Source organism: Stigmatopora argus, chromosome 18 (assembly GCF_051989625.1).
Source record: "Stigmatopora argus isolate UIUO_Sarg chromosome 18, RoL_Sarg_1.0, whole genome shotgun sequence".
Lineage (NCBI taxonomy): Eukaryota > Metazoa > Chordata > Actinopteri > Syngnathiformes > Syngnathidae > Stigmatopora > Stigmatopora argus.
This window is the reverse complement of record NC_135404.1, coordinates 13,113,614-13,137,041: the sequence shown is the minus strand read 5'-3', so window position 1 is coordinate 13,137,041 and position 23,428 is coordinate 13,113,614. Positions and strand designations below refer to the sequence as shown.

The window sequence follows — 23,428 nt, the reverse complement described above, 5'->3', positions numbered from 1 at the left end:
TCTCGTCTGGTTTATTTTGATGGACCATGCACTCAAATTTGACTTATTTTTATTGACAACAATTTTATACAAACCACTCTGTGTGCTTGAAACCAGTGGCTGCAAGACAAAAGTTTAGTTTTTTATTTTATTTTTAACTATGGCTCCAGGCAGATGTTGAGAATAAACTTACCCACATGCCAAACGATAGCTTCGCACTCCTCGGAATTGGCGGCTTTGAGCACCACGCAACTGAAGCTTTTTGTTTCGGGTGATCGGTTTCTGAGAAGGACACCGTGCTCGAATTTAATTAACTGTGACCAGTTAAATGTACAATCGGTGTCGTACTTACATGACGCAAAATCCCAACATGGTGCCATCTGGTTGAGCGTATCGCCCCACGCAGGATACATCTGGATAGTGATGTTCGCATAGCAACTACAAAAAAAACAAAGCTTTTACATTCTGGTATCCACTGGCGTATTGAGAAAAAATGGTTTAATTGGAGCCACATTTTGTTGGGAACATATCTGAGAATACTGCACAGGAGTCCAATAATAGGAATAACTGCAAAATGTGGACACTCACCGCTTTGCTATTGCTTTCTGTGCACGTTAAGTGTGTTTCCTGTAGGTCTAAAAGCACTTCCTGTGGAATAAAGGGCGCTTTGTGGTTTCAATCAATAGGGACAAGTGCTCTCTTACAGTGCTAACCTTGCTCGGCTGGTTTTCCTGCAACACGTGTGAAATAGCAGACTGCAACAACTCCTTTGTCCCCAGCTAAAAATAGAAGAATTCCAATCGGTCCAACCTCTGCGACGGTTGAGCATGAAACAAAGGAGGACTTACCACACTGATGTTTTTTGCCCCCATGAACTGGACAATGTATACAATCCTGTCAATGGGAGATGCAATGATGGACACGTTTGATTGGTGTGTTTGCCCACGCATTGACTTGCCTTCCCTCTTTGAGAAGCTGTGTCGGAGGGGGCGTTGTGGAGGGCAGCCGGCGGGAAGGGGCGGGGCCCAGGTCCAGGCCGGGGTTCTCCGTCTTGAGCGCCCGCAAACTTTTGACCAGAGGAGCATAGACGGTCCCATCCGGGGCCCTCCAACGCACCACGCGGATGGACAGCGGGCAGCCTTTCAGCCGTGACAGAATAAAATCTGCCTGTGAAACACATGGACCGTTGCTAACCTTTAGTGAATCACAATGGAATGCCTTTATTGTCATTATACACGTAGTAAAATGACACTTTGTAAAGCTTCACCATAAAGTGCAGACATCCACGGCATGGCTTTTCCCTACCTGGCCGTTCTTGGGATTCCTCAGGCAGATGCCGTTGATCTCGTCGATGACGTCGCCGTGGCGGACGAAGCCGTCGGCGTCCGCCTGGCCGCCGGCTACGGTGTCCCGCAGGAAAACGCGGCCGCCCAGGTAGCTGGGAAAAACCCAGGCAGGGGGAGAGCTCTTCCAAAGCCGTCGTTCAAAGGCAAGCCCGGACAAAACAAAAGCACAAACCTCAACACCATCCCCGTCTGTCGGCAAGGCACCACTTGGTAGGTCTCGCACACCTGGCCCAAAAACGGCAATCGTTTCGTCAGACCGGTCGCCGATGAACGGAATCGGAACGGACGATGTGGTCCCGGCGACTGCGTTTTTTTTTACCGGTAAAAGCCAGCTCTCGTCCAAAAAACTGCAATTCTACGAAAAGACATAGTTTTGTGAGCGAGCCGATTCCCTCGGCGGCCCCGTAAATTGACTGTCAAACGACAAGCGGCGACATTTTGAAAACAGCTCTGACCTGCAAGTCAAGTTTGAACTCCACGTGAGAGAGAACCAGCAGCAGAGACATGAACGGTTCTGAAGAAGCAGACGCACCCCGCAATTAAGATTGGATTTGGGGCTCGGGCCTGCCTTCCTTGAAATATTCACCTAAAAACTCTTGGTTTCTGAAGATGGAGACGGCTGGGCTGTACCACTGAAAGGGGACACAATCGTTCATAATTTAACATTGACGGGAGCTTGCTTTTCTGACCTCCAAGACGGAAGGCGTGTGCAGGAGGTGAGCGACGAAGCCCGGCAAGGCCCCGCGGCCCAGAGCCAACCGGATCAGCTGCCGGCCTCGGCCTTGGGCCGAGAGCGTCTTTTTGCAAGCTTTGACCTCTTCCACGGCGCGCGCCAAGCCGTGCCACCTGCCCGCAAAGGCGGGTCGGCATTAGTCGGGGGTCCACGTTCCGCCGGTTCACGAGCGTACCTGCCGCACGTATCTTGGCGGAGGAGCTGTTCAAAACATTGCCAGTAGTCTCGCCGAACCAGGCTGAGGACGGGTTCTGGAAACAAAGCATCAATAAAGAGTGACATTGGAAGATGGGGGGAACTTCTGTTAAATGTATGCCTCCTCTGTGATTTGCATGGACTTCTGTGGGCAATTGCAAAATAGAAGTAAGAGCAGCACTCACGTTGAAGTCCTTTCCTGAAGATCAACTCGAGAAGCTGACAGCAGTTGGACAGGTGAGGGTTGCTGTCCGTCACCGCCTCGAACGGCTGCAGGTTCAACAAGCAGGCTGCGAGGAACGGGGAAGGCAAGGGGGAAGAAAGAGGTCAGGAAAAGGGGAAATGCGAAAGGGGTCAGGAAAAAGGGGACATGGGAAAGGGGGTCACGCTTGAACGAAATCCCTCCCCGACGTCGTTACCTTTAAGGGCGCTGACAAGTGGATCTCTGGGTGCCATCAGTTGTCACCAAAACATTCAGAACTCACTCTTCATTTGGGCCGGCTCCGGAAACCTTTGACATAGTCTGTGAAAATTCAAAGTTGCCTTGACGAGTTTTCGTCACTGAAAAGAAATGCGGTGGCAGTCGCTCAGTTCAGTGTTGGTCTATGAACGAGCGCGGTGCGTTCAAAGACCTCTTCCGATCGTACGTACGTTCAAAACCTGCTTGAAAATTGAAAATCCAGCGTCGACCGTTGATCTCCCGTCAAAGAAATTAGACGCCAATCGTCTTCAATGAGAGTCGATAAACTCATACATGCAAAATGAGTCCAAATCAGAAATAGGACAAGCGAAAATGCCTGATGACTTGCATGCCATTGACACAGCTAGACGCCCGAACCAGTTTGACTATCAGCGGTTCAAAGGGTTGTAAAACATAAGATAAAGAAAAATGAGAAAAGATGACAGGTAAGTCACTTTTGACCTCGGCTTGTTGAAAACAAAATGAGAGTTGACTATGACAGGGGCAGCGCCCTCAAGCGGTCATTATGCGCCAACGTCAAGCAGGGAGGATAAAGCCAAAGTGCTCGCCCTCTGGCTCAGTGAGTGGCTTTTGTCGCAGTAGCCAGTGCTCATCGAGTCTCCTCGGGATGCGCTAAACTTGGACAAATTAGGAGCAAACGCGAGGGCAACATTGTTCCGAGGGAACGGACACTTTTTCCTCTTCAAGGTACGTCCAAATTGCAAACTTCCTACTACCGCACTCGCAAATGATTCTTTTGGAATCTTTTTACAGCGGCTGTCCGCGTCGATGGGCGTTAGCTGGCAATTGAATTAAACATGTTTGGGTTTTTTTGCGTCGAAATAAGAAAGTCACTAGTAGTTAGTTAGTTAGTTACCTGGGCAACGGCACACGAGCGATAATCCTGGATTTCCTCTAATCTCGCATGTTCCCAGCTCTCTCGCGGGCACCTGCAAAAGATTCAAATGTGAACATAACTATCAAATGATATTACTTTGACCAGTTACTTATTGAAAAGATTTTCTAGAATTTTAGGGGTCTGTGAGTAGATTTTCGAAATTTTCTTCTATTAATTTAGGATTAAAAATGTTGTTTGTCCAATTCATGATTATTTTCACCTCCATTTACATTTTTAATGTAATTTTAAATGTACTTTTTAAATGTACTTTTTATCCTTTGGCTTGTGCAGGTGTGAGTCCTCTTTTATCCACTTCATCTAGTATTGGAATCGGGCTTTCCTTCCACCGCCAGAATGATGAAGGAATGCCTTCAGTTCTTAATTGAACCAGCCAAAAGACTCAAGAACCGTCTGAAGGTAAGTACTCGACCAAGCGCCCGCCATTGGAGAGCCCCATTCATCCACGTCGGTCCGCTTCTTTCGCCAGGAATCCCGCAAGAGAGTGAAGCTGGAAAAAAAAGAGCCGCTGTTGGAGAGTCAGTTATTTATTATGGAGCTGGCCCGAGAAGTCAGCAAAATTTGCCAGGTGGCGGCAGGCGACTTTGCACTTTGACTATATTTGGAAATCACCTTCCTTTTAACGTTCCGTGCCGTTCGTTGCCTTTCCTTTCTTTTAGAGGTCCAACGTCCTGCAGCACATTTGGGCCGGCCAGGACGTCTGGCCGCCCGCCTTGTGTCGGGACTTCATTGTGGAGTGGGCCGCCGTGCTGGAGAACAAAGTGCAGGTACGCCGGGCAAATATTGCGGGCGGGACTCCGTCATTTTCAAGCCAGCCGCGCTCTGACCAAGGCTTCTTCCCGTAGGCAAAAACGAGCCCGTCCCAGCTGGAGAAGTCGGAGAAGCTGGACTGGAAAGGTCAGCTCCTCTGCATCCTGGAAGCCGGGGGGGAGTGTGAAATGGGACCCCACAAGAGGATCATCATGGACTGGACGCGGGAAATGAGAAACAGGACTCAGGTGAGGTGCCACGTTCCCCACGTTGATCCCATCCAGATGATTAGGATCAACCCCAGAGCCTCCAGTGAGTGAACGTGGCTCTCCTTTTCCCCTCTCTCTCTCTCTCTTTCTCTGGGAAGGCCGGCGTTTGGCCCGGCGAACCGGTGCTCATGATGCTGGATGATCTGGAGTTCCAGTGGAAGAGAGGCCACTTGCCCAACTTGCTCCTGGCTTTGGAGCTGCTCCTGCTGGTGGCGCTGGACGCCGACGGGCCCGTCAAGGTCTGTTTGCGGCTCTTCTTAAAAGCCAAAGGACGTGACAACGCGCCAGCCGGGTTCCAAAAAGACGTCAAATCATGTCCTTGAAAACTGAAACGATAAAAACATTGTGTCAGTCTTACCAAGGAACGAATGTCCCAAAAGGATACAGCGGGTGGCCATTTTGAATTGAATCCAATGACAATGGCTTCATATGATATTTTCACCCACTTTGCTCTGTCCTTCCTTTAGGAGGACGTGACCAAGGAATGGCTGGTCAGAAAACAGAGGAACCAGAACATAGGTGAGATATCTTCCACCGACCCATTGCAGGAGCCCAACTGAAAAACTGAAAAACTGAAACCATGTCCCCTCTTTTCAGACGCCGTCCACTACATCCCGCACGGTGGTAAGTGGAAGCTGTAGACGAGTGTGAAAGCCACTGCTAATTGTGCTCCCATTTGATCATTTGGCACTCATTCAAGTATATTCGGCCGTAACAAAGAACAAGACATTGGAGACAATGATTGAATTGAGTCATAATGGTGTTTGTCTTTTTTTTTCTCTTCAGTGTGGAACTGGATCTGTGAGGCATCCGGTATGTTGCATTCTCTCATATTATACGCCATAACGATTACAACGTAATTCCACATCAAGTTACGATATGCTGAGATACAACTAATTAAGGGAAAGAAAGAAAAATCTAAAACCCAATGTCCAATTGATTGAGAATTTCTTTTTGGGACACCGCAGAGGACGTGACGCTGGACCCGGACTCGGCCAACCCCCAACTCTTAATCTCCGGCGACGGAAGGAGCATGCGCTGCGCCCCGGCCCCGCCCCCGCCCCCGGACGTCCCGCGCGGTGAGGGCCGTTTCGACGGCTGGTGGTGCGCCGCCGGTCGCCCGGGCTTCGCCTCGGGACGCCACTACTGGGAGGTGGAGGTGGGCCGTCGGGACTGGCGGCTGGGCGTGGCCAAGGCCTCGGCGCCCCGCCGCGGTTTCCGCCCCCTGGACTCCGGCGCGGGCTACCTGACCCTGCGCCTGGAGCGGGGCGGAGATCTGAAAGCCCTGAGCGTGCCGGCCACCTCGCTGCCCCCGAGCCTGGCGCCGGCCAAAGTGGGCGTGTACCTGGACTACGAGCGGGGCCAGTTGTCCTTCTACGACGTGGACAAGCGCTCCCACGTCTACACCTTCAACGAGCGCTTCACCGAGGAGCTGGTCCCCGTCTTTGGGACGGTGGAGCTGCTCCGGGGTCTGGCCATCCGGCCGGCGGGACTCAAACAACGCTGCCTCTGTCCCGGCCCGTGCCTTTGGAATTAACCTAACGATAGACGCTGGGAGAAAGGGACGGACGGCATTACGTTTTTTTTTTTTATCTCACGGCTGAAAGATGCCACAAGAGGGCGACAAACAGACCGCTTGAAATGAAACGCCTCCATTGACTTGGAAATAGTTCCAAATTGTGCCATAAGGACTTTTTTAAAATTTATTTTCCACCTCATAATGGAGGATGAGGCGGGTGAATAGCAAGAAGGAAAAGGCTCACTAATGTTTTGATCCTTCAGAGCGCAATGTAGCAATGGAAAAAAAAAGGGCTTAGATTGTTTAACGGTAATGTTTGAATAGTCTGTTTTTTTCTTTGCTACTTAGAAACATGCTGACAAAAGGCAAAATACAAAAGTGTCATTGTGCTTCATTCTAAAGCTGGCGATATTTCAATTTCGCTTCGCTTGCACGTGCAGTATTTTTTTTCCTGAATGCCTTTTGCCTTCTTCAATAAATACAGCTAAGGCAATAAATTATGATCTACGTTTATTAAGTGCAATAGATGGGACAAACAGAAAATACAATGGCAAGCGCATTTTTGTATGTTTTGATGCGATTAAAAAAAAAATCCCATTCATGTCAAACCCAACGTATGAAATTTTGTTGTTGCAAAAGCAGAAATATATTATGACCATGCGATACAAATTGACTATATTTGTGCACTGAAGCAAATATACAATTTGTCTTCTATGGAATCCCAGTTAATGCATTCCAACAAAAACACATCAGTATTAAGTACTACGTATATATATCATAAAAAAATAAAATCAAACACTTAGGAGCAAATACAGCAGTTGTTGCACAGAATTGCTTAAAGAAGCGACTATAGTATTTGGCACGTTTGTACGACTCAATTCCATAAACCTAATTTGCCTTTTGACATTCAAAATTAAAGCACTTGAGGCAAATCATTCAGTAAAACGAATGTGGTTTTGTAAGCGTGGTGTTGCACCGATACCATTTTTAGGCTCCGCCCTGATAACTTTCCCGACACCGGCATTGTCCGATTACATACAGCGCGGAAGAATGACTGGACGCACGATTGGATGTCTGTCACGCCTACCATTTTGGGATTTTTTGTCTCAGTATCGGTGCAACACCACCAGTAAATGTGCATGTGACATTGTCCTGAAATATGATACAGGCTAATCAATGCGGCAAGGGTGTCGTGTCGTTGAGGATTAAGTGCAGCCAGATTATCTGCCTGTTTGTGTGCACGTACGCGTGTGTGTGTGTTATGTGTTGTGTCGCGAATGAATTGAAAGCGGGGGAGAAGGAACGAGTGATCAAAGTTTGTAACAGACGCGACAAAACGCCTTTCTCCCCTTTGTTGGACCACTATGATGTCTCGTTTTTTTTCCTTTTGTTTTGGTAGCGCCGTCTCTGGCGTTTTTGTCGACACATACTGTACATGAGCTCTCGGACTCTTTTTAAAAGAGAATGTGAAATATTTGGGCCACTAGCAGGCGTAGCGCGTCTGACTTTAGGAGTCGTAAAACATTTTTTGGCTGACGGCGGTACCGCCCATGACGCTCCTCTGCACCACTTCCTTGGTGACTTGGCGGGTCATCATGCCGCTGCTTTCCATGTGCTGCGTGGTCGTCGTCGTCATGCCGTCTGTTGGAGAAAAACAAAAAGGTTGGAATAGCTCGCAGGCATATATTGAGCGGCCGTCGTGTTACCGCGATTTCCCAAAGAAGGAAATATTGCTCAAGATTTTCTAATCCAGCGCTAGAATTGAGTGGGTTCAGATCCAAAAATCCAGCCAGCGCCGGCGGCCATCCGTACCTGAGAAGAAGGGGTCGTTGATCATGGTGCGCGAGATGCTGCTCATGGTGCCCATGTCACTCGGCATGTTGAAAACTTCCCTCCTTGTCATGGATTGATTTTGAAATTGAGACAAAGCCCCTGCCGATAAAATGAGGATTAAAAAAAAGATGAGTGCGCTGCAACATCCGATGATGATGGAAGAAGATATTTCAAGGCAATGTTTTCCGACGACCAACTTTCATTTAGAGTATTTTCTTTCCCGTACCTCCGTCCTGAGACTCGATGGTGATGATCCCCTCCCTCTCGGGGCCGAAACCCAGAGTGGTCTGAGCCTGGACTTTGAACTTGTACGGGATGTTCTCCGTCAAGTTGGGGACGGTCAGACGGGTCTCGGCGCCATCGCCGCCGACTTGGAAGGTACGCGTGTCCGCTGGACAAAAACGGCGAGCGAGAGAAGTTAGGAAAATCAAGGCAAAAGTTTCATCTGATCTAAAAAGAAGGGTCTCCGGATCACCTCCTCCGTGCAGCTGCTCGCAGGTGACCACGTAGCCTAGAATGTCTCCGTTGGGCTTCCTAGGTTTTTCCCAGCTGAGCTGCAGCGAATCGGGGCTGAGCGCCGTGAAGACCAGGGGACCCGGCGCGCTGGGGGTGCTCAGGGTGAACGGGGAGCCTGCCGTCAAACGAGGGGGGCGATCACGAGAGCGTTCCCGCCGGACGGGCCGTCACGAGGCGCGGCGGGGGAGGAACCTGGCATGGGACTCAGTGGGCTCCGCGGATCCACGGCCGACTCGATGGTGATGACGCCCTCTCTCTCGGGACCCCAGCCCTCTTGGCTCTGGGCCTTCACCTTAAACAGGTAGGAGTGGTTGGGCAGAAGGTCCCGGATGATCACCGAGTTGTCCGCCGGGTTGGTCACGTTGACGCGCTTGGTTTCGCCTAGCCCAAAAAAGCCACGCCACACAGTCAACGGGCGAACCGAGGCGTGGCAGAGCCGCCCGTTCGATGACCTCTCTCACCTCCGTTGAGCGGCTGGTACGCCACCGAGTAACCCAAGATGTCCCTCTCGCAACGGGGCTCCTGCCAACTGACTTTCAAGGCGGTGGGACCTAGAGCCGAAAACACCAGGCGGCTGGGGGTGTCGGGGATCCCGGGGACCCCGGGGCTAAGTCTCGCCTCTGAAAGGAAACATTGTGAGGTGGGTGAGGGTGGCTTTTGCAAGCGTGCAAGTAGGTACGTACTACACTAAGCGGGCTCGGGCAAAACACAATGAGATCCAACCATGCAGTACCGGAGTTTGCCACCGGAGGCTGGCTTGGAGACCCTATCTTACATTGGAGGCAATGTAAAAACGTCCCCGTTTCATGCAAGCTAGAAGATGGCATTTCTGGGGGAAAATGCACTTGGATGCTTGCTTTGGGTCGATATTGGCAGAATAATGCATTTTCTCAGCAGCTGACCACTGCACTCTATGGCATCCCACCACGTTATGCGTTGTCCTCCAAAAGGAGGCTAAAGAATAAAAAGCAGCCCTCACGCTAGGCGTGCAGCACACTTACCCTGAAGCACCCTTTCCAGGTCATACAGGGCTTCATTGACCTCGGAAGACTGCGTCCTAGCCCTGGGACCCCCGGACGGATTGTAGCCCAACTGGCCGTGAGAGTGACTCTGCCACCCCGGCAAGCCGTACACACCTGAGGGCGCGGTGCGGGGAAAAGAGGAGGACGACGACAGCCCAAACGGAAACAGAGACAGAGAGACAGAGAGCCATAGTCAGCGTAGCTCCCACGGATCCACTTTCTCAGCCTGATCCGCACCGCAGCCACCACCACTACCACCACCACCACAAGCATGTTCACGTGCATCCAATTCCAAGACGCTGGCCCATGCGCTTAAATGCATTCAACCTCTAGCGTACGGATCCATCCGGATATTCCGCCACTCCTACCGTTACCTATTTCCGCAAACTTGTGGGATAGGTCTCCCATGACGATGGAGTCCCGTATGTTTTCTTCCCCGTAACTTCTCTCCGAGCGCTTCCTCATCACCACGTCCGACGTGTGCATTCCGCCGACTCCGCCCATCATATCGGTTCTGAGAGGGCTTCCTGTTAGGGAGAGAGGAGTTACCGTACCACTCTACTGAAGCGTGGGCACCCTCGTTCCGACCTGAAATGTAGTGGGTGGTGGTGTTTTCCGTGTTAAAGGAGCCGCCTCTGTAGTTGGAGTTAAAAGAGGACATCGGCGAGGAGGAGGAGGACAAGTTGCGTGTGGCGGAACCGCCCGGGAAAAGGAAGTTCTGGTCCCACTTTCCGTTCGTCATGTAATCTGTCAAACAGGGAGACGGGAGCCAAGGTCGTCAGGAGAATGTCACCACTTAGGATTCTCCTCCTCTGCAATTATGCCAGGGGAATAATACAAATACAGCAGCCATTTTAAAAAAGACACGCACCATCGCCAGACACGCTGGGCGTCTTGGAGCTCGCGGGAGACTTCAGCACCTCGTTGCTGTACATCAGGTAACTGTCATACTCGTCTCCCGCTTCGGCGTCCACGATCGGGACGTCCGGAATGATGGGAACTGGAAGACGGAGAGAGGGAGCCCGCGTTTAGCCGGCGGGAAATGCCCCGGGAGAGGATGGCGACTCGGCCACTCACTGGACAGAGGTCTGGTCGGCTGCGACGCCAAGTTGATGGTGGCGTCCCGGTAGGGGCCCCAGCCCACGCTATTCTTGGCGCGGACCTTGTACTGATAGGTCTGGGCATTCACCAGATTCTCAATCAAGAGCATTCGTTTCTTCGGGTTGTCGATCTTCACCTTCTTTGCTGCCCCCATTTGCTCTGTATAGGAAAAGAGCACATACACAAGATAATACCGTCGTCCGCACCCAAACAAAAATCTCACTCGGTGAACCCAAACGGTATCAAACAACAATTCGGTATGGTTCGTCATTTTGGGGTCTACCGAACAAATTTGCTACAAAACTATGTCTCACTCGAATACCTAATCACATATGACCGTTACAAACCTCCTAGATATGAGCTAGCGCCACCGTTTGGGATTACCGCGTGCTAACGTCGTGCTCTTTGGCGGTTCTCTTACTCATATCGTCGTCGATGGGGGTGTAGATGACCTCGTAAGCCGTGATGTTACCGTTGGTCTCCGCCGGCTCGGCCCAACTGATCTGAGTGACCGTGGGGCTGATGACGTTGAAGGCGAGTCGACCCGGTTCACCGGGCACTGCGCAAAACGGATCCGTGGCATATTATTATTACCGCGCTCACGACGACCGTGGCCATCCGGTATCGCCGAAGACCAAACAAATGGGTGGTTACCGTCCTCCAGAGTCTGACAAGCGACGACGTCGGTCTCGTTGCCGTTTCCCGACGCGTTGTAGGCCGACACTCGCATCTCGTAGTCGCAGTAGGGGTACAGATTGGTCAGATCGGTGTGAGGAGTTTTAACGTCCAAGACCTGAGCATCTTTCTCTGGGTCGCCGTAGATCCAGTACTTGACCTAAAATTCAAGACCCCGGATATCCAACGATTTACAAAACAAGGCTCGAGATGACTACTATCTCACCGCATGGAGTTCAATCTACGATCTTCTACAATGAGACAGTGGCGATACATCGCCGTATGGAGATTTGCTGTACCTTATACCCCACGGGGTTTCCGGCCGGTGGGTCCCAGTTGAGGCGGATGCTCCTGGATCCGGTTGCCTTGGCCTTGAGGTTTCCCGGTGCCAGAAGGCGACCACCGTGCATGGTATTTTTGGGAGACACGTAGCCTTTCTGCTGCATCGGGGGGGCTAACGTGGGAGACCTTGGGCCTACACAAAGTAGTGAAAAACAAAGTCGCGTAAACCACATGTCCACGCCACGCGCAGGGAAATTCTACCTACGATACGGAGCGGACCACGACCGACCTCCTTCCACGACATTGACGACGGTGGTTTTCCTTTCTCCCACGGTGGCATTGCTACTTGGCTCCAGGAGCTCCAAGTGGAAGCTGTCAGGCTCAGCCAAAACGGGGTGACTTCTGGGGTCAATCACGATAGTCTTCTCCGTCTCTCCGGGGTTAAATTTCAAAGTGCCGAAAAGGTCCAAATGGTCGTTCATTGTGCGCCATTTCACGGTGGCCGGGCCGTCCTGGTTGCGAGTGCGCACCACGGGGATGCTGTAAGTTGGATCAGCAGTGGTGAAGCTTTGGGTGCCTCTCTTGAACATAATAGCGCTGGGCTCTGGTTAACAGGGAAAAAAGCGGCGGAGAGTCAGTCGTGCGGCCTGGTGCGGTCTAAAGAAGCCCTCCGTTCTGGACCCTCGGTACCTGGCGGATCGGCGATCGTGACGGTCGTCCTAGGGTAGCGCCCGAGCTTGGCGCCCTGTCGCGGGTTACTGAGGTCCATGACGAACTGCTTGACTTGTCTGTCGCCCAAGAGGGCGTCCTTCTCGCCGAGTTCCAGCAGACGAACCGGAACGGTCTTCTGAGTCTCGCCGGGACCGTAAGTCAGGTCTCCATCCACAGTCACGTAGTCCTAAAATATACAGATAACATACATTTGGTCGATGGAGTTGCGGAGAGGAAAATTGAATGCATGTCTTTGACGTTTCATACGAAAAATGACTGCAAGTGGAAGGCAGTGGTCACCTTTTTATCCTTGGCCGTCAGATCTCGCGTACGGTAGGAGACTTGCGTGCGTCCGTCCTCCACGATCTCTCGGCCGATGGGAATATTGGCCACGCCGTCGTGTCTACTGTAGGTGTAGGCCGGCTGGAGGAAGGAGAAGATGCTGGCGGCTGGGGAGAAGAGGTACAAGGCGTGCTTAGTGCCACGGGCAAATGAAAGGGAATGCTTTCCTTCCTTCTTTTTTTTTTCCCTGACCATGTTCTTTGATGATGGTGATGTTCACCAAACGTTTTCCAATTTGGGCAATGCCCAGCGGCACGTCGGTGGCCTCCACCAGGAGCTGCTTCTTGTCGTCGTCTTCATCTTTGGTGAAGAGGGGCACGTGAACGTCCAGCGACTCCACGCCCTCTTGGAATTCGATAGCGCCCGTAGCCTCTGAGGAGGAAAACAAGCCAGTTCGATTTGTGGGGAAAAACAAATACGGGTCCTCTACGACAAAGCGACAACATGTTGGGGCTAATATTTATTTGAAGAAATAGGGTAGCTGGAGAAAGAAAACATCCGTCGCACCCCTGTCTGTTGCAACAGTGTAGTAGCCGGGCAACACTTTCAGCTCGTGGAAGCGTCCCGATTGGACATTTCTCTCAGTCATCTTGACAATTTCCGGGTAGCTGCTGCGGGACGCGGACAGGATAGTGTCCGAGATGGTGTAGTCCTGCCTGAAGGGCAAAAATAGAGTCCGGAATTTCAAGTTTGCGTCCTTTTAAACTTGGATATAATGTTGGATGTTACCTTTTCCCTGCATTTCTCTGTGTTCTGCAACAAAAAGCACAGGTAGCTGATTAAAACTAGCATTGGACTGACACCATATTGGGCCCCTCGACACCTGACTGATGCCAATACTGTTTTTTTTTTTAAATGTGTCTACCCATGATACTCATTGAATTTCAAAGCTTACCTAAAGGAGGTTTTCTGGATTTTCTGGGCCCCGGGAATTTGTTTGTAGACCTCGTTAAGCTAAAGGAAAAAAGCAAATACAGACCTCAGTGAGTATCACATACATCCGTCCGCACGAATAAAAAAAGAAAGAAAATAGGTCATTTTACATTATCTGCTACTTCTTTACGAAGCTGTTCTGCATCTCTGGAGTCCGGGCGAGACAAGTTCTCGGAAAAGGTCCTGTTGACCCGCAGCGAAATGGGATACTCAACTACAAAAGGAAGGCACAAATGAATTGAATGCTATTATTGTCATTCAAATCTATACAAGTATAATGAGATTTCAAAAATGAGACAGACGCTTGGACGCTTTACGTTACGCCGTCTTCAAAGACGCCATGTACTCACTGGTTTCTTTAGGGTTGGGCTTGATCAATGCCTGGGGGTGGTTGGGACTTCGGTGCACGTTATCCGTCACCTTCCAGCGGACCACGTCGGTCCCTTTGAGAGGGCCCGCCCTCACCATGGGCGTGTCCAGATGGTCCGACGTGAGCAGCGAGTGGCGGAGAAGATACTCGTCCTCCTTGAATCCGACCGTGCGGCCTAAAGAGAAAGCCAACGGGCCAATTCATCGGCGTTAGGCCTAAGTTACAAATGAAAAGGATTGGCGCTCATACCTTTCCTGCAGCAAGGTAGCAGGGCCAGGCAGCTCTTGAGAAAGGGACACAATCAAAAGACGTTTAGTTTCGTGCTCATTTGACCAAGGCTGTCTTCATCACCGAGTAAACGTAAAGAATTTCAATGCAGACTCCCCAGGACTTCATCTCTTATTGATGGATTTGAGTGACTGGGCTCAATGACTTTCCTACCTGGCAGCAGGTTTTGCAGCAGGCACAGTATTTCCAGCAGCAGAGCAGCAAAAGTGCCAGCAGTAACAAGAGGAACAAGAGGAGAGGGAGCAGCCACAGAAGGCTGGCAGCTGGACAATCTGAAAAGAAAAAGAAAAAGAAAGATAAAAACCTTTCTGTTGAGCTGATGTAACATTTGTTTTTTTTTGGTTGAAAGAAAGCATGATACCTTTCTTCTTGAGAACCTGGACCTCCAAATCTTTAGAGGCGGAAAGTTTGGAGTTTTCCACCGTGTAGTGGTACGTGCAGTCGTCTTCTTCATCTCGGAAAGTGCATTTGTGAAGCACCTTGTCGGCTGAAAACACAAGCACATCCTTGTATTGGCCATGTCGATGCTGGTACAACCCTAAAGTTAAGACCAGAATGGTTTCCGCCACCTTCTTTTAATTCATCCACCATGGTGACTCTGAAGGAACACTTGGCACACTCCTCCTTGTTCTTCTTCTCTCCGGTCTTCCAAGCCTGACACTGAGCGCAGCTCCGCGTAGCCTCGCACACCCCCAGCGTGGTGGCCTGGCCAAAAATGGACAAGGTTAAGGATTTAAAAACTTTCTTTATATACCTGCACACAATCTTTAATGATTTTTTTCCCATAACAACCGAATGTGCATTTTATAAATTGTAATCTTTCAAATCACTCTGCAAAAACACATGAATTGTTTTTTTTTCTTCTTCAAATTGATACATGCTAGCTAGATACCTGGAAATTTGGCTCACAGGTGGATGACATTTCAAAACCAGATTCTGAACACTGGCAAAGGCCACAAAGGCATTTTCCACGTCCATTGCACACACCCTAAAATGGAGAAAAAGGGTAAGACAGGGGAGAAAAATAGGGATGCCAACACGTGGGTAACTGCCGATAAGGCGATGACGATCAGGCAAAGCACCGTAACGGTAGATGTGAAAATACTACTTGTACCGACCCCGTTGCTGTCCAGACAGGTTTGGTTGCTCTTGGGACACTGACAGGCATTTCCCTCCCAGCCCTCAGAACACACGCAGCGACCCATGACGCAGGAGCCGCGATCTAATTTGGTTTAAAACAAAAAAGGAGAATTAATAGCGACCGACGGCTTAGCGAGCGTACGGTCTCGAACGGGAGATGTGGGCGATACCATTGCAAAGGAAGCCGCCGAATCGCTGACACTGGGTTCGATCGTACTGGCAGTAGGGTCCTTCAAACTGGTCAGGTTTGTAACAGACGCAAGTTCCGCATTCCAGGCAATCCCCGCGACCCGAACAAGGTTCCGTCGATCCCGGACCGATACACAGGCCGGTGTCCAGGGCCGAAGCGCTGGCCGAACAGTTACAGAATGTGCTCAACCTGAAGAAGAAGAAAAAACAAAGATAAAGACAAAGTGACATGAGCTGTAAGTCGGCTTTCAAAACCCACAAAAAAAGGGCACATTTGCATTTTTTTTTCTTCTCACCAGCCATCGTGGCACTGACATTTCCCACACACCAGGTCTCCGTTTCCATGGCATCTGGGCGCGTTCCGGACGCCCGTCTGGAGGACAAAGACGGTAGAATAAAAGGAGCGAGTCTTGGCCGAGGAGGCCAACCGGCCTCTACGGTACCTTCTCGCAGTCGCAAGTGGGACACAGCACTCTGGCGTCAACGTTGACGGCCGAGCCAAAGGTGGTCGGTTTAATTCTTATCCTTCCCTCTTTTTCGTCCACGTCCATCTTGCAGACCGGCGACTCGTCGATGGTCCTCTGGGCTTTGAGACGCAACTTGAATTTTCCCTGAACAAGCGGGCAAAAACATTTCCAAGGGTTAGCGTGACTTTGACCCGCGAGCCGCTCAACTCAAGTATCGGCCCTATGGAGCTCGCCACTTCAAAATTTCAAACCAACGTGCGGGTTTTAGGGAGTTTGGTGGCTTACGATGGCGCCCGGCTTGAAATCAAAGGCTCCGTATTCTGCGACCTTTCCGGCGGTGGACAGGAACTGAGCCTCGAAAGCTTTGGGTCGGTCTTCTGCCCGAATGCTCATCTTTGAACGGATACTCTGAAGTAAGGGGAGAGGGGCAGTTTAAAAAAAATCGCACGAGTCCCTATAATTAATGTTAACTTGAGTCGTCTGGAGGAGAATCAAGAAAATATGTGCCTCCATTACGACTAGGTGTAGGACAATAAATCCATAAAATGTTATTGATGGGCTCCAGTTGTAACTTTTTACCTTAAAGGCATTCTCCATGACTTGCAGGATGTTGGAGGAGTCCTCTTGCAGCAGGCCCACCTCGCCGATGGGGAAATACGTTTGGAGTTTCTGCAAGGTCGACAACCGGGCCGTCCGGTTAATGCCGCTCGTCGTCAAAGGCGCGGCGTAAAGCGCCGTCGCGTGAACCGAGCGCCCACCTTGTAGTACGTGTACGAGTGGTTGGTGACGGCAAAGACGGGAATGATGTTGTGTTTGCCCAGCAGGCGGACCAGAGTGGGGATGGAGGGGTAATCCTGGGAGGTGTGCTTTTCGTATCGCCCTTCGGCGTCCAGGTGGCACTTCTCGTCGTTGCGGGGGAGGATGCCCGACAGCACGTTGGCGCCGTCGGCCTCGTAGTGGAAGGCCGACTCGGTTGAGAAAACCAGCAGGTGGGTGCTTTGTTCGCGCCAGCCGATCTTATCCTGGCGATAGAACGGTTGAATGCAAAAAAAAACGGGCTCAGATGGAAATTGCCCATGCTTTTCACTGCCGTACGCAGATAGCTAAAACTTTGGTTTGCTTGCGTTAAAATCGTGACTTTCAAATCATTTTCACGCGGCCATAAAAGCTCATGTTGTTAAATGAGGTTACAAAAAAAGAAATCAATCAGTCCACCGTAGAACAAAGTGGTAGCTTTGGCGGAGTGTCAATGTGGAGGCGCGTTTACCCCGCAGACTGCAGCCTGGAGGATGGCGTCGAAGCCTCCCTCGGGGGCGTCCAAGTTGCCGGAGATTCTTTCCTTCTGTAGCTCGTCCGTAAAGAAGTTCAAGTCGTTGGTCAGCTTGATGACGTTTTCGAAAGAGAACGGCGGGTCGCTATTGGGCCACGGTTTGGCAAGTCTGGAAGGAAGGGACGTACCGCGGCACCGTCAGAACACGCTCAGGTTTTGGAAAACGTCAATTGCATCTTACTTCTCGGGCCTCATGTCGGTTTGGGGCTCGATCACTTTGTCCACAAACTTCCCGAAACCGATGGTGTAGTCGTCCGACAGCTTCTTCACCAGCGACGCTGTTAGATGACAACGTTATGGCACGGCGGACACATGCCATCCCGACCAACGCTGGCGAGAGAGACGCTCACCCAGCTCCTGGCCCATCCTCTTCAAGTTGTCCAAATCGTCTTCCATGGAGTTGGAGAAGTCCATGAGGATGTAGAGATCCAAGGGGCCTTTGGTGGGTGCGAAAACTTCCACGTCCACCATCTTCTCCTCCCCTGGCAGAAAAGACATGCTCATCTGCTGCGGGGACACCTGCGACTGGGCCCTTCGGATGTCAATCTGTTGGTTCTGCAGAGCGAGCGGGAAGAGCGTTGTGAGCTAAACGGCCTTTCGGAGAAGAGAGAAAAAATACGATCCGAAAGAACGTACTCTTTCGATCTTCATGGCGCTTTGGGCTACGATTATGGCGCCGGCGCTGCAGCCCTGAGCCAGGATGTTTGCGTGCAGGTCGCAGCGAGGTCCATTGAAGGTCTGAACAAGTGGACAGTCATTTGACCATGTTTTCACTCAGAATGTAAGAAAATACGACCGTCGTGGCTTTCTTTTTTTTGCATATTGCCACCGCACTGAAAACATTAAGAGTTGCTCTAACCTCTTCGGGACAGTAAGCGCAGCCCGTTCCGGCCTGCAGGCATTCCGAGCAGGTCTTGGATCTGCTGTCAAAGCAATAGTTGGCTGTGGAGAGAAAAGGAAAATGGGCGGACCGTTAGACAGCCACAGAGCACAAAGAGGACGCATCTATTCCAAAAGAGAAACCGAGAACGAAAGTCATCCTGGTGCCTTCTCAAAACAAAATCTGGGCCCAGGGAATTTGGCAATTAAGACCTGCAAAGAATTCAGAAGGTGATCAGACACCACAAATGCAGTACCTTCAGTGTAGGAGGAGAAAGTGGTGAGAAGGAGCAAAAGCCCAACTGAGAGATGTAATGTCCATCTCTCCATCGCCTTCCTGCCCCTGAAACGCAAACACACACAAAAAAGCAATGCTAAAATAATGCTGCCCAAAAAAAACACTGTTGTTCTTAGAAAGAAAACTGAGGAAGAGAGGACTTGAAACACCTGCACTTAGAAAAATCTAAAATACACATTAACATACGGTTTTAAAGATAAGCATGTTTTGGCACAAACACTTAGTTTTCTATTATACAAAGTTTTGCGCTTCGTACTAGCATCGGTACTGAAATATTTACCTTCTACACTTCACGCCGCTAATGACAAGTGACTTGAAAAGTCAAATAAATGGCCGATTACAAGAAGGGCAATTTGTTCAGAGATGATTCAGCGTTTCAAAGAAGAATTTCTCCAGCGAGTGAGAAACAGACCCAAAAAAGCCGCCTGTAAACACATGGGAAAGACACCCTAACACTTCCCTGTGAGTGTGAGCTGACCACAGGTGTGTACTACCTTGTGTGTGTGTCCCGTAAATCATTGACCACGATAGGACTTTCCTACAAAACATAACTATCAATCACAGAAATATGTGCGGGCAAAGCATTTTTTTATAACCAATGTGTTATTCTTGCGGTAAACCGAGCTATATTAGCGCGCAGAGGTCATGATTAGAGGCGTTTGGGTAAATAGATGAAGAAATATGTGAGCATGATCGCCGCAGACAAAAATGAGGCGACGAGCGACGCCACCGTGAAACATCACAGCTACGTTTGGTTGGAACTTGGACATGAAAGTAACTCAATCGGGTGAAAAGAAAAGATTAGCCTGGAGCTAGTACTGCGTCGCACCTGGAAAAAACCCAAAGCAATCTGACACTGCATGCACTAAAAGCATTTTTCATGCCATCCTGGCTTGACTTAGAATCTTACTATCGATGCTGTTTTTTAATTTCATTTTTCTTTTATTTATTCAGAGGCCAATTGCATTTTAATGTTTTCATCTCAATCAAAATGGGGATTAATTTAGGTGGGGGGGGGATGGGTCACAAAGTTAAAAGATGAACTTTGCAGTGGTATAAATTATATATTTTAGACTCCAGTGAAGTATATATTTTTAATACAATTTAGTTTATTTAAGTAGGGTTTTTTTGTCTTCCTGCATTTAATTGCAGTGATTTAAATACTATGTAATTTAAAGCTGCTTACCATAATGATGGCGGACTTTTTGGATATAAAATTGAGTTTAAAAAATATAGTCGATACTTCAAGATCGTATCAGCTCATTAAGAACTTTGGTCAGCCCAAAGTATGCACGAGGAGAATGAAGAGCATCGCTGGCAATTTAAAAACCTGGGTTAATTAATGACCATAAAGAGAACATAAAGACATCAACAAACCTGCTTCTGACCTCACAGCAGTCCGAGTTCAACAGTCCAACAATAATTAAGCAGAAAACCCCCCAGGCGGATCCTATTTGGCATTCACGAGCCCAGACTTGGAGAATTGTTCATCCACCTATCGGAGACCAGAGAAATCTTCAAATCCTAACAACAACAAAAACAAAAAAAAACCTTGCCAGCATAGAGCAAAGAGTTCTTTGCTTCAGAGTTTTGCGTCTTTTCTTCCTGCCCAGTTCTTTGTGTTCAAATATTGACGGAATTGCCCAGAAACGCAAGACAGGCCAGTGTGTGGTAGGTAAAGCGATCTTGAGTAAGTGAGCCAATGTGACTTGTTCCCTCCTTCAAGTTCAGAGCCCGCACACACACACACACACACATGCGCACACTCCCATTCCAGGTGAGGAGAAAGGACATCCAAGTCAACTCCCACCTTCCACACCCTGTTAAAAGCTCAAATCCCCCCACCTCTCCCACATTCCACTCCGACAGACGTTACCTGTGCGGGCTTGAGCGCGGGGGCTAGGCTAGGCTCGGCCCCTCCTTTAATGGCCTCCTCCCAAGCTCTCGGGAGTGGCTCACGGAGCTGAACTCTGCCTTGGGGCCATTGTGGGAATGTTGCCTCCTCCTTGCCCCCATTTCCACTCGCCACAAATATTTGATATGAACACAACGGCCTCGTAACTCCACTCTGCCGCCAGTGGCCCGGCCGGCACGTGGGCCGCCCAGGGAACGTGACACTCAATCCTCAAGTGCTCCGTTTACAAAGGCGCTTACCTACTACACGCCGTGTCAAGGGCCCAAAGGTCCGATAAGACTACGCCAACCAGGATGGAGTTTTCCCTCAACGCAAATGCTGCAAATGAGAAAAAAGACAACTTTTGAGACTTGGGGCCCTTGGCCATAACTTCTAAATGTCATTTTTTTATCTCGGGGAAAAAGTAACTTTGCTAAATTATGAATCGCAGCGACCCTAAAAAAATTCTCTACAAGGAGAAACATGAAAGTTGAATTTTTGTCATCTAACTTCTGATCTCGGGCCAAATATCAATCAAAGGAAAAAAGTAGTGTTGTGGCAATGCCATTTTTTTGCTTTCCAAAAGCAATTTTAAATCCCGGCTTTGCCAATACAATGTTTCTGGGAAAAAAGTGTGCATTTTTCTTTTTTAATAATGCTGTCCCGCTACCCACGTGTATGTAAAATCAAAGACTAAATAATCCAATATGAAGGTATATATTTGCTATCAAGGCTTGGTCATGCCAGAGTTTCCTAGAACCAGAAAGACTTTAGGTTTGGTGTCACGCCAACGAGATGTTTTTGTTTTCTACCTTCCCGACCAGTGATATTTCCTATAGGTTGTACAAAATTCTTAAGAGAGCATTTTATAAAAGGTGAAATGAGTCATACATTCTATCATTATTGTGAAACTCCCGGCCAGCTCATAAAGATGAATTATATACCACCTCCAATAAGCAAATATGTAAAATGGCAATGACGAAACGACTCAAGATGTTGACGCCATTCCTCTGAGCTGTTTGAAGGTTTTAGGAAGAATGCTGTGAGTGGCGTATTGCAAAACCAACATATTTAATGGCTCAATTTAAAGCTGATATAAACAACTCAGAGCTCATTGCCTCATTTGTTAAACCGCTAATTTGATGCGATGAATGGAGGTGCTTTCACAAGGTTTATTGCCGGAAGGAGACGGACAGGGAATGATTCACGTGGCCGGCCACTCACTCTTCAGATAGCTCACTTATTTTCAGTCAATCTGACGAAGAGGACAGATTGCTCCAATGGGGATGACTAAGTGCATGTTGTGTCACTTCTGGATGCTTGCTTGTTCGTACACATATTGCACGGGCGTTTACTAAAGCACACCACCAGAAGTCTCATTTATTTCCTCTTTGGGGGAAAAAAACACTTGTTCTTCCCCTGCCACCACATTGTAGCAGTGTCTGACTAAGCCTCGCTAGCAATGACTTCCAGCTCAAATGTAGTACGAAAGAAAAAGTTTGCAAGGCCGATTAAACACGGCCGAGGCGAGACGAGCCTTTTCTTTTTCCACTGTACATAGCACAATGGCCATTGGGAATGAACAGTGGCATACAAAAAGTCCTGCCCCTAGCAACCAGATCGGGTTGACTACAAAAGCGTGGTTCTTCCTCGGGGGGCGGGGGAGGAACATTCTGGAGCCACATACTCATCTTCCTCCTCCCTTTCCTTTCTTTTATTTTTGCTTTGCAAGTGACACTTTGGTCCCAACGGCGCTTTTTCACGGTCAAAGAAAGCCAAAAGACTAATGACATCAAATTGGCTTCCTCTTGAAGGAATCTAAGACGACGACATGTTTATATTCCTCATTTACAAGAGTTCCCAGGGAGCCTGTGATGTGCATTGTTTGGAATTTTACTATCAATAAGAATGATAGCCCACCTTTGAAGGGAAGGAATTCCGTAAATGAACTCATTTAGAACCCTATTTGGAAGTAGTCGTCTGAAAAATTCATTTTCTTGGCAGATTTATTGAACACTTGGTGCGCACTACACAACATGACCAGGACCTAAAAGGCAACTATAGTATCAACAATTTTTTCCCAAGATTTTAAATTTATATGTAGGACCCATTCATTCAAATGGAAATGGGACTGAACATCCTTATGCATTGTTGCAAAGTCACAATTGAACACCTCAACATTTTCAAAGAGGCTAATCAATTCCAAATTATGAATGCAAACATGTCGTGTGTTACTTACAGTGAAGATGTTGTTGTCCAGGTGAAGCGGAGGCATCCAAGTCTCCAGGCTTGCGTCCTTCAAACAAACTATAGGAAAAGTACAGAGCTAAAAAGAGTTTGTTTCTAGTTTGGCATGCGGCCGTTCTCTCCCCACTCTCACTCTCACTCTCGCTCTGAGCCCACTGCACTAATTTACATGAGAAAAAAAAACACGCTGCCCTTTTGGAACAGCGAATTCATTCGGTGTTGAATGCACCACCCCGACTCTGACGCCCCCCAAAATAATTTAATTAATTAAAACGGCTGCGGGCGAAAATTTGCACGATAAATGTCAAAAACACTGAACAATAATAATGGCATTCCAAAAATACACACAATGGCATGACTGAATTTTAAACTCATTTAAAACCGGGTGCCTAATAATGGTTAGTTTATTTTTTTAAATTATTTAATATATGCATTTGGGCGCTGCATTGCAAATGTCACGCGGCTGCAACAATTGGCAAAAAAGGTGGGAGGAAAAAAAGGAGCAGAATTAATGCCAAGTGTTGGATTACATCGACTTGCGTCCACGTGGCAGCCATTGTTTGTCCCCGTGACCAAACGTCGAGCTAATCAGTGATCAAAAGCGTGACACCCAAATCTAATCGGCGACGCAATTTATTTGACCGCAAACATCCATAAAGAATATTACAGGAAATAACAAGTGGCGCACCTTTAAATGCACAGTGGCCTAAGATCAAGTTGGCCCACACAAGAAATATACTTTCA

The 23,428-nt window shown here is 48.9% G+C and overlaps 3 protein-coding genes across 9 annotated transcripts; 1 reads left to right on the top strand and 2 right to left on the bottom strand.

Moving 5' to 3' along the window:
* Window positions 1–32: 32 nt before the first annotated feature.
* Window positions 33–4,072, bottom strand: LOC144092984 (uncharacterized). Of its 3 annotated transcripts, XM_077626197.1 has the most exons (18): window positions 3,880–4,072; window positions 3,591–3,663; window positions 2,673–2,776; window positions 2,439–2,543; window positions 2,234–2,309; window positions 2,015–2,171; window positions 1,912–1,957; window positions 1,781–1,839; window positions 1,645–1,680; window positions 1,498–1,550; window positions 1,285–1,417; window positions 938–1,146; window positions 828–873; window positions 693–758; window positions 568–627; window positions 332–417; window positions 173–261; window positions 33–99 (listed from the first exon to the last, which is right to left on the bottom strand). In XM_077626197.1, the coding sequence occupies exons 3-18, from the start codon at window positions 2,707–2,709 to the stop codon at window positions 65–67; spliced, it is 1,293 nt and encodes a 430-aa protein (XP_077482323.1). In that variant the 5' UTR covers window positions 2,710–2,776; window positions 3,591–3,663; window positions 3,880–4,072; the 3' UTR covers window positions 33–64. The 3 variants fall into 3 exon arrangements, with proteins under 3 accessions (XP_077482323.1, XP_077482322.1, XP_077482321.1); XM_077626196.1 differs by lacking the exons at window positions 3,591–3,663; window positions 3,880–4,072 and adding an exon at window positions 2,905–3,470; XM_077626195.1 differs by lacking the exons at window positions 3,591–3,663; window positions 3,880–4,072 and adding an exon at window positions 2,905–3,469 and having other exon boundaries at window positions 2,673–2,814.
* On the top strand, window positions 3,233–6,780 carry LOC144092985 (butyrophilin subfamily 3 member A1). Its single transcript, XM_077626198.1, has 10 exons — window positions 3,233–3,421; window positions 3,903–4,028; window positions 4,099–4,197; window positions 4,289–4,396; window positions 4,475–4,627; window positions 4,747–4,887; window positions 5,116–5,167; window positions 5,246–5,272; window positions 5,435–5,461; window positions 5,617–6,780. Exons 2-10 carry the CDS (start codon window positions 3,966–3,968, stop codon window positions 6,183–6,185), a joined length of 1,239 nt encoding a protein of 412 aa, XP_077482324.1. The 5' UTR covers window positions 3,233–3,421; window positions 3,903–3,965; the 3' UTR covers window positions 6,186–6,780.
* itgb4 (integrin, beta 4) lies at window positions 6,661–23,414 on the bottom strand. 5 transcript variants are annotated; one of them, XM_077626172.1, is made up of 44 exons: window positions 22,677–23,414; window positions 20,698–20,776; window positions 19,921–20,038; window positions 18,503–18,588; window positions 18,226–18,308; window positions 18,003–18,104; window positions 17,717–17,921; window positions 17,548–17,644; window positions 17,304–17,475; window positions 16,795–17,058; window positions 16,616–16,705; window positions 16,322–16,444; window positions 16,013–16,180; window positions 15,866–15,942; window positions 15,551–15,759; window positions 15,359–15,462; window positions 15,133–15,228; window positions 14,810–14,945; window positions 14,602–14,727; window positions 14,394–14,512; window positions 14,202–14,235; window positions 13,933–14,127; window positions 13,693–13,796; window positions 13,545–13,603; window positions 13,379–13,402; window positions 13,157–13,305; window positions 12,842–13,021; window positions 12,608–12,756; window positions 12,287–12,494; window positions 11,886–12,200; window positions 11,614–11,789; window positions 11,294–11,474; window positions 11,061–11,198; window positions 10,616–10,798; window positions 10,410–10,538; window positions 10,127–10,285; window positions 9,913–10,065; window positions 9,518–9,652; window positions 8,978–9,136; window positions 8,709–8,897; window positions 8,476–8,631; window positions 8,227–8,391; window positions 7,980–8,099; window positions 6,661–7,808 (listed from the first exon to the last, which is right to left on the bottom strand). In XM_077626172.1, the coding sequence occupies exons 4-44, from the start codon at window positions 18,573–18,575 to the stop codon at window positions 7,675–7,677; spliced, it is 5,838 nt and encodes a 1,945-aa protein (XP_077482298.1). In that variant the 5' UTR covers window positions 18,576–18,588; window positions 19,921–20,038; window positions 20,698–20,776; window positions 22,677–23,414; the 3' UTR covers window positions 6,661–7,674. The 5 variants fall into 5 exon arrangements, with proteins under 5 accessions (XP_077482298.1, XP_077482302.1, XP_077482299.1 ...); XM_077626176.1 differs by lacking the exon at window positions 9,518–9,652 and having other exon boundaries at window positions 22,677–23,354; XM_077626173.1 differs by lacking the exon at window positions 19,921–20,038 and having other exon boundaries at window positions 22,677–23,354.
* Window positions 23,415–23,428: the final 14 nt, after the last annotated feature.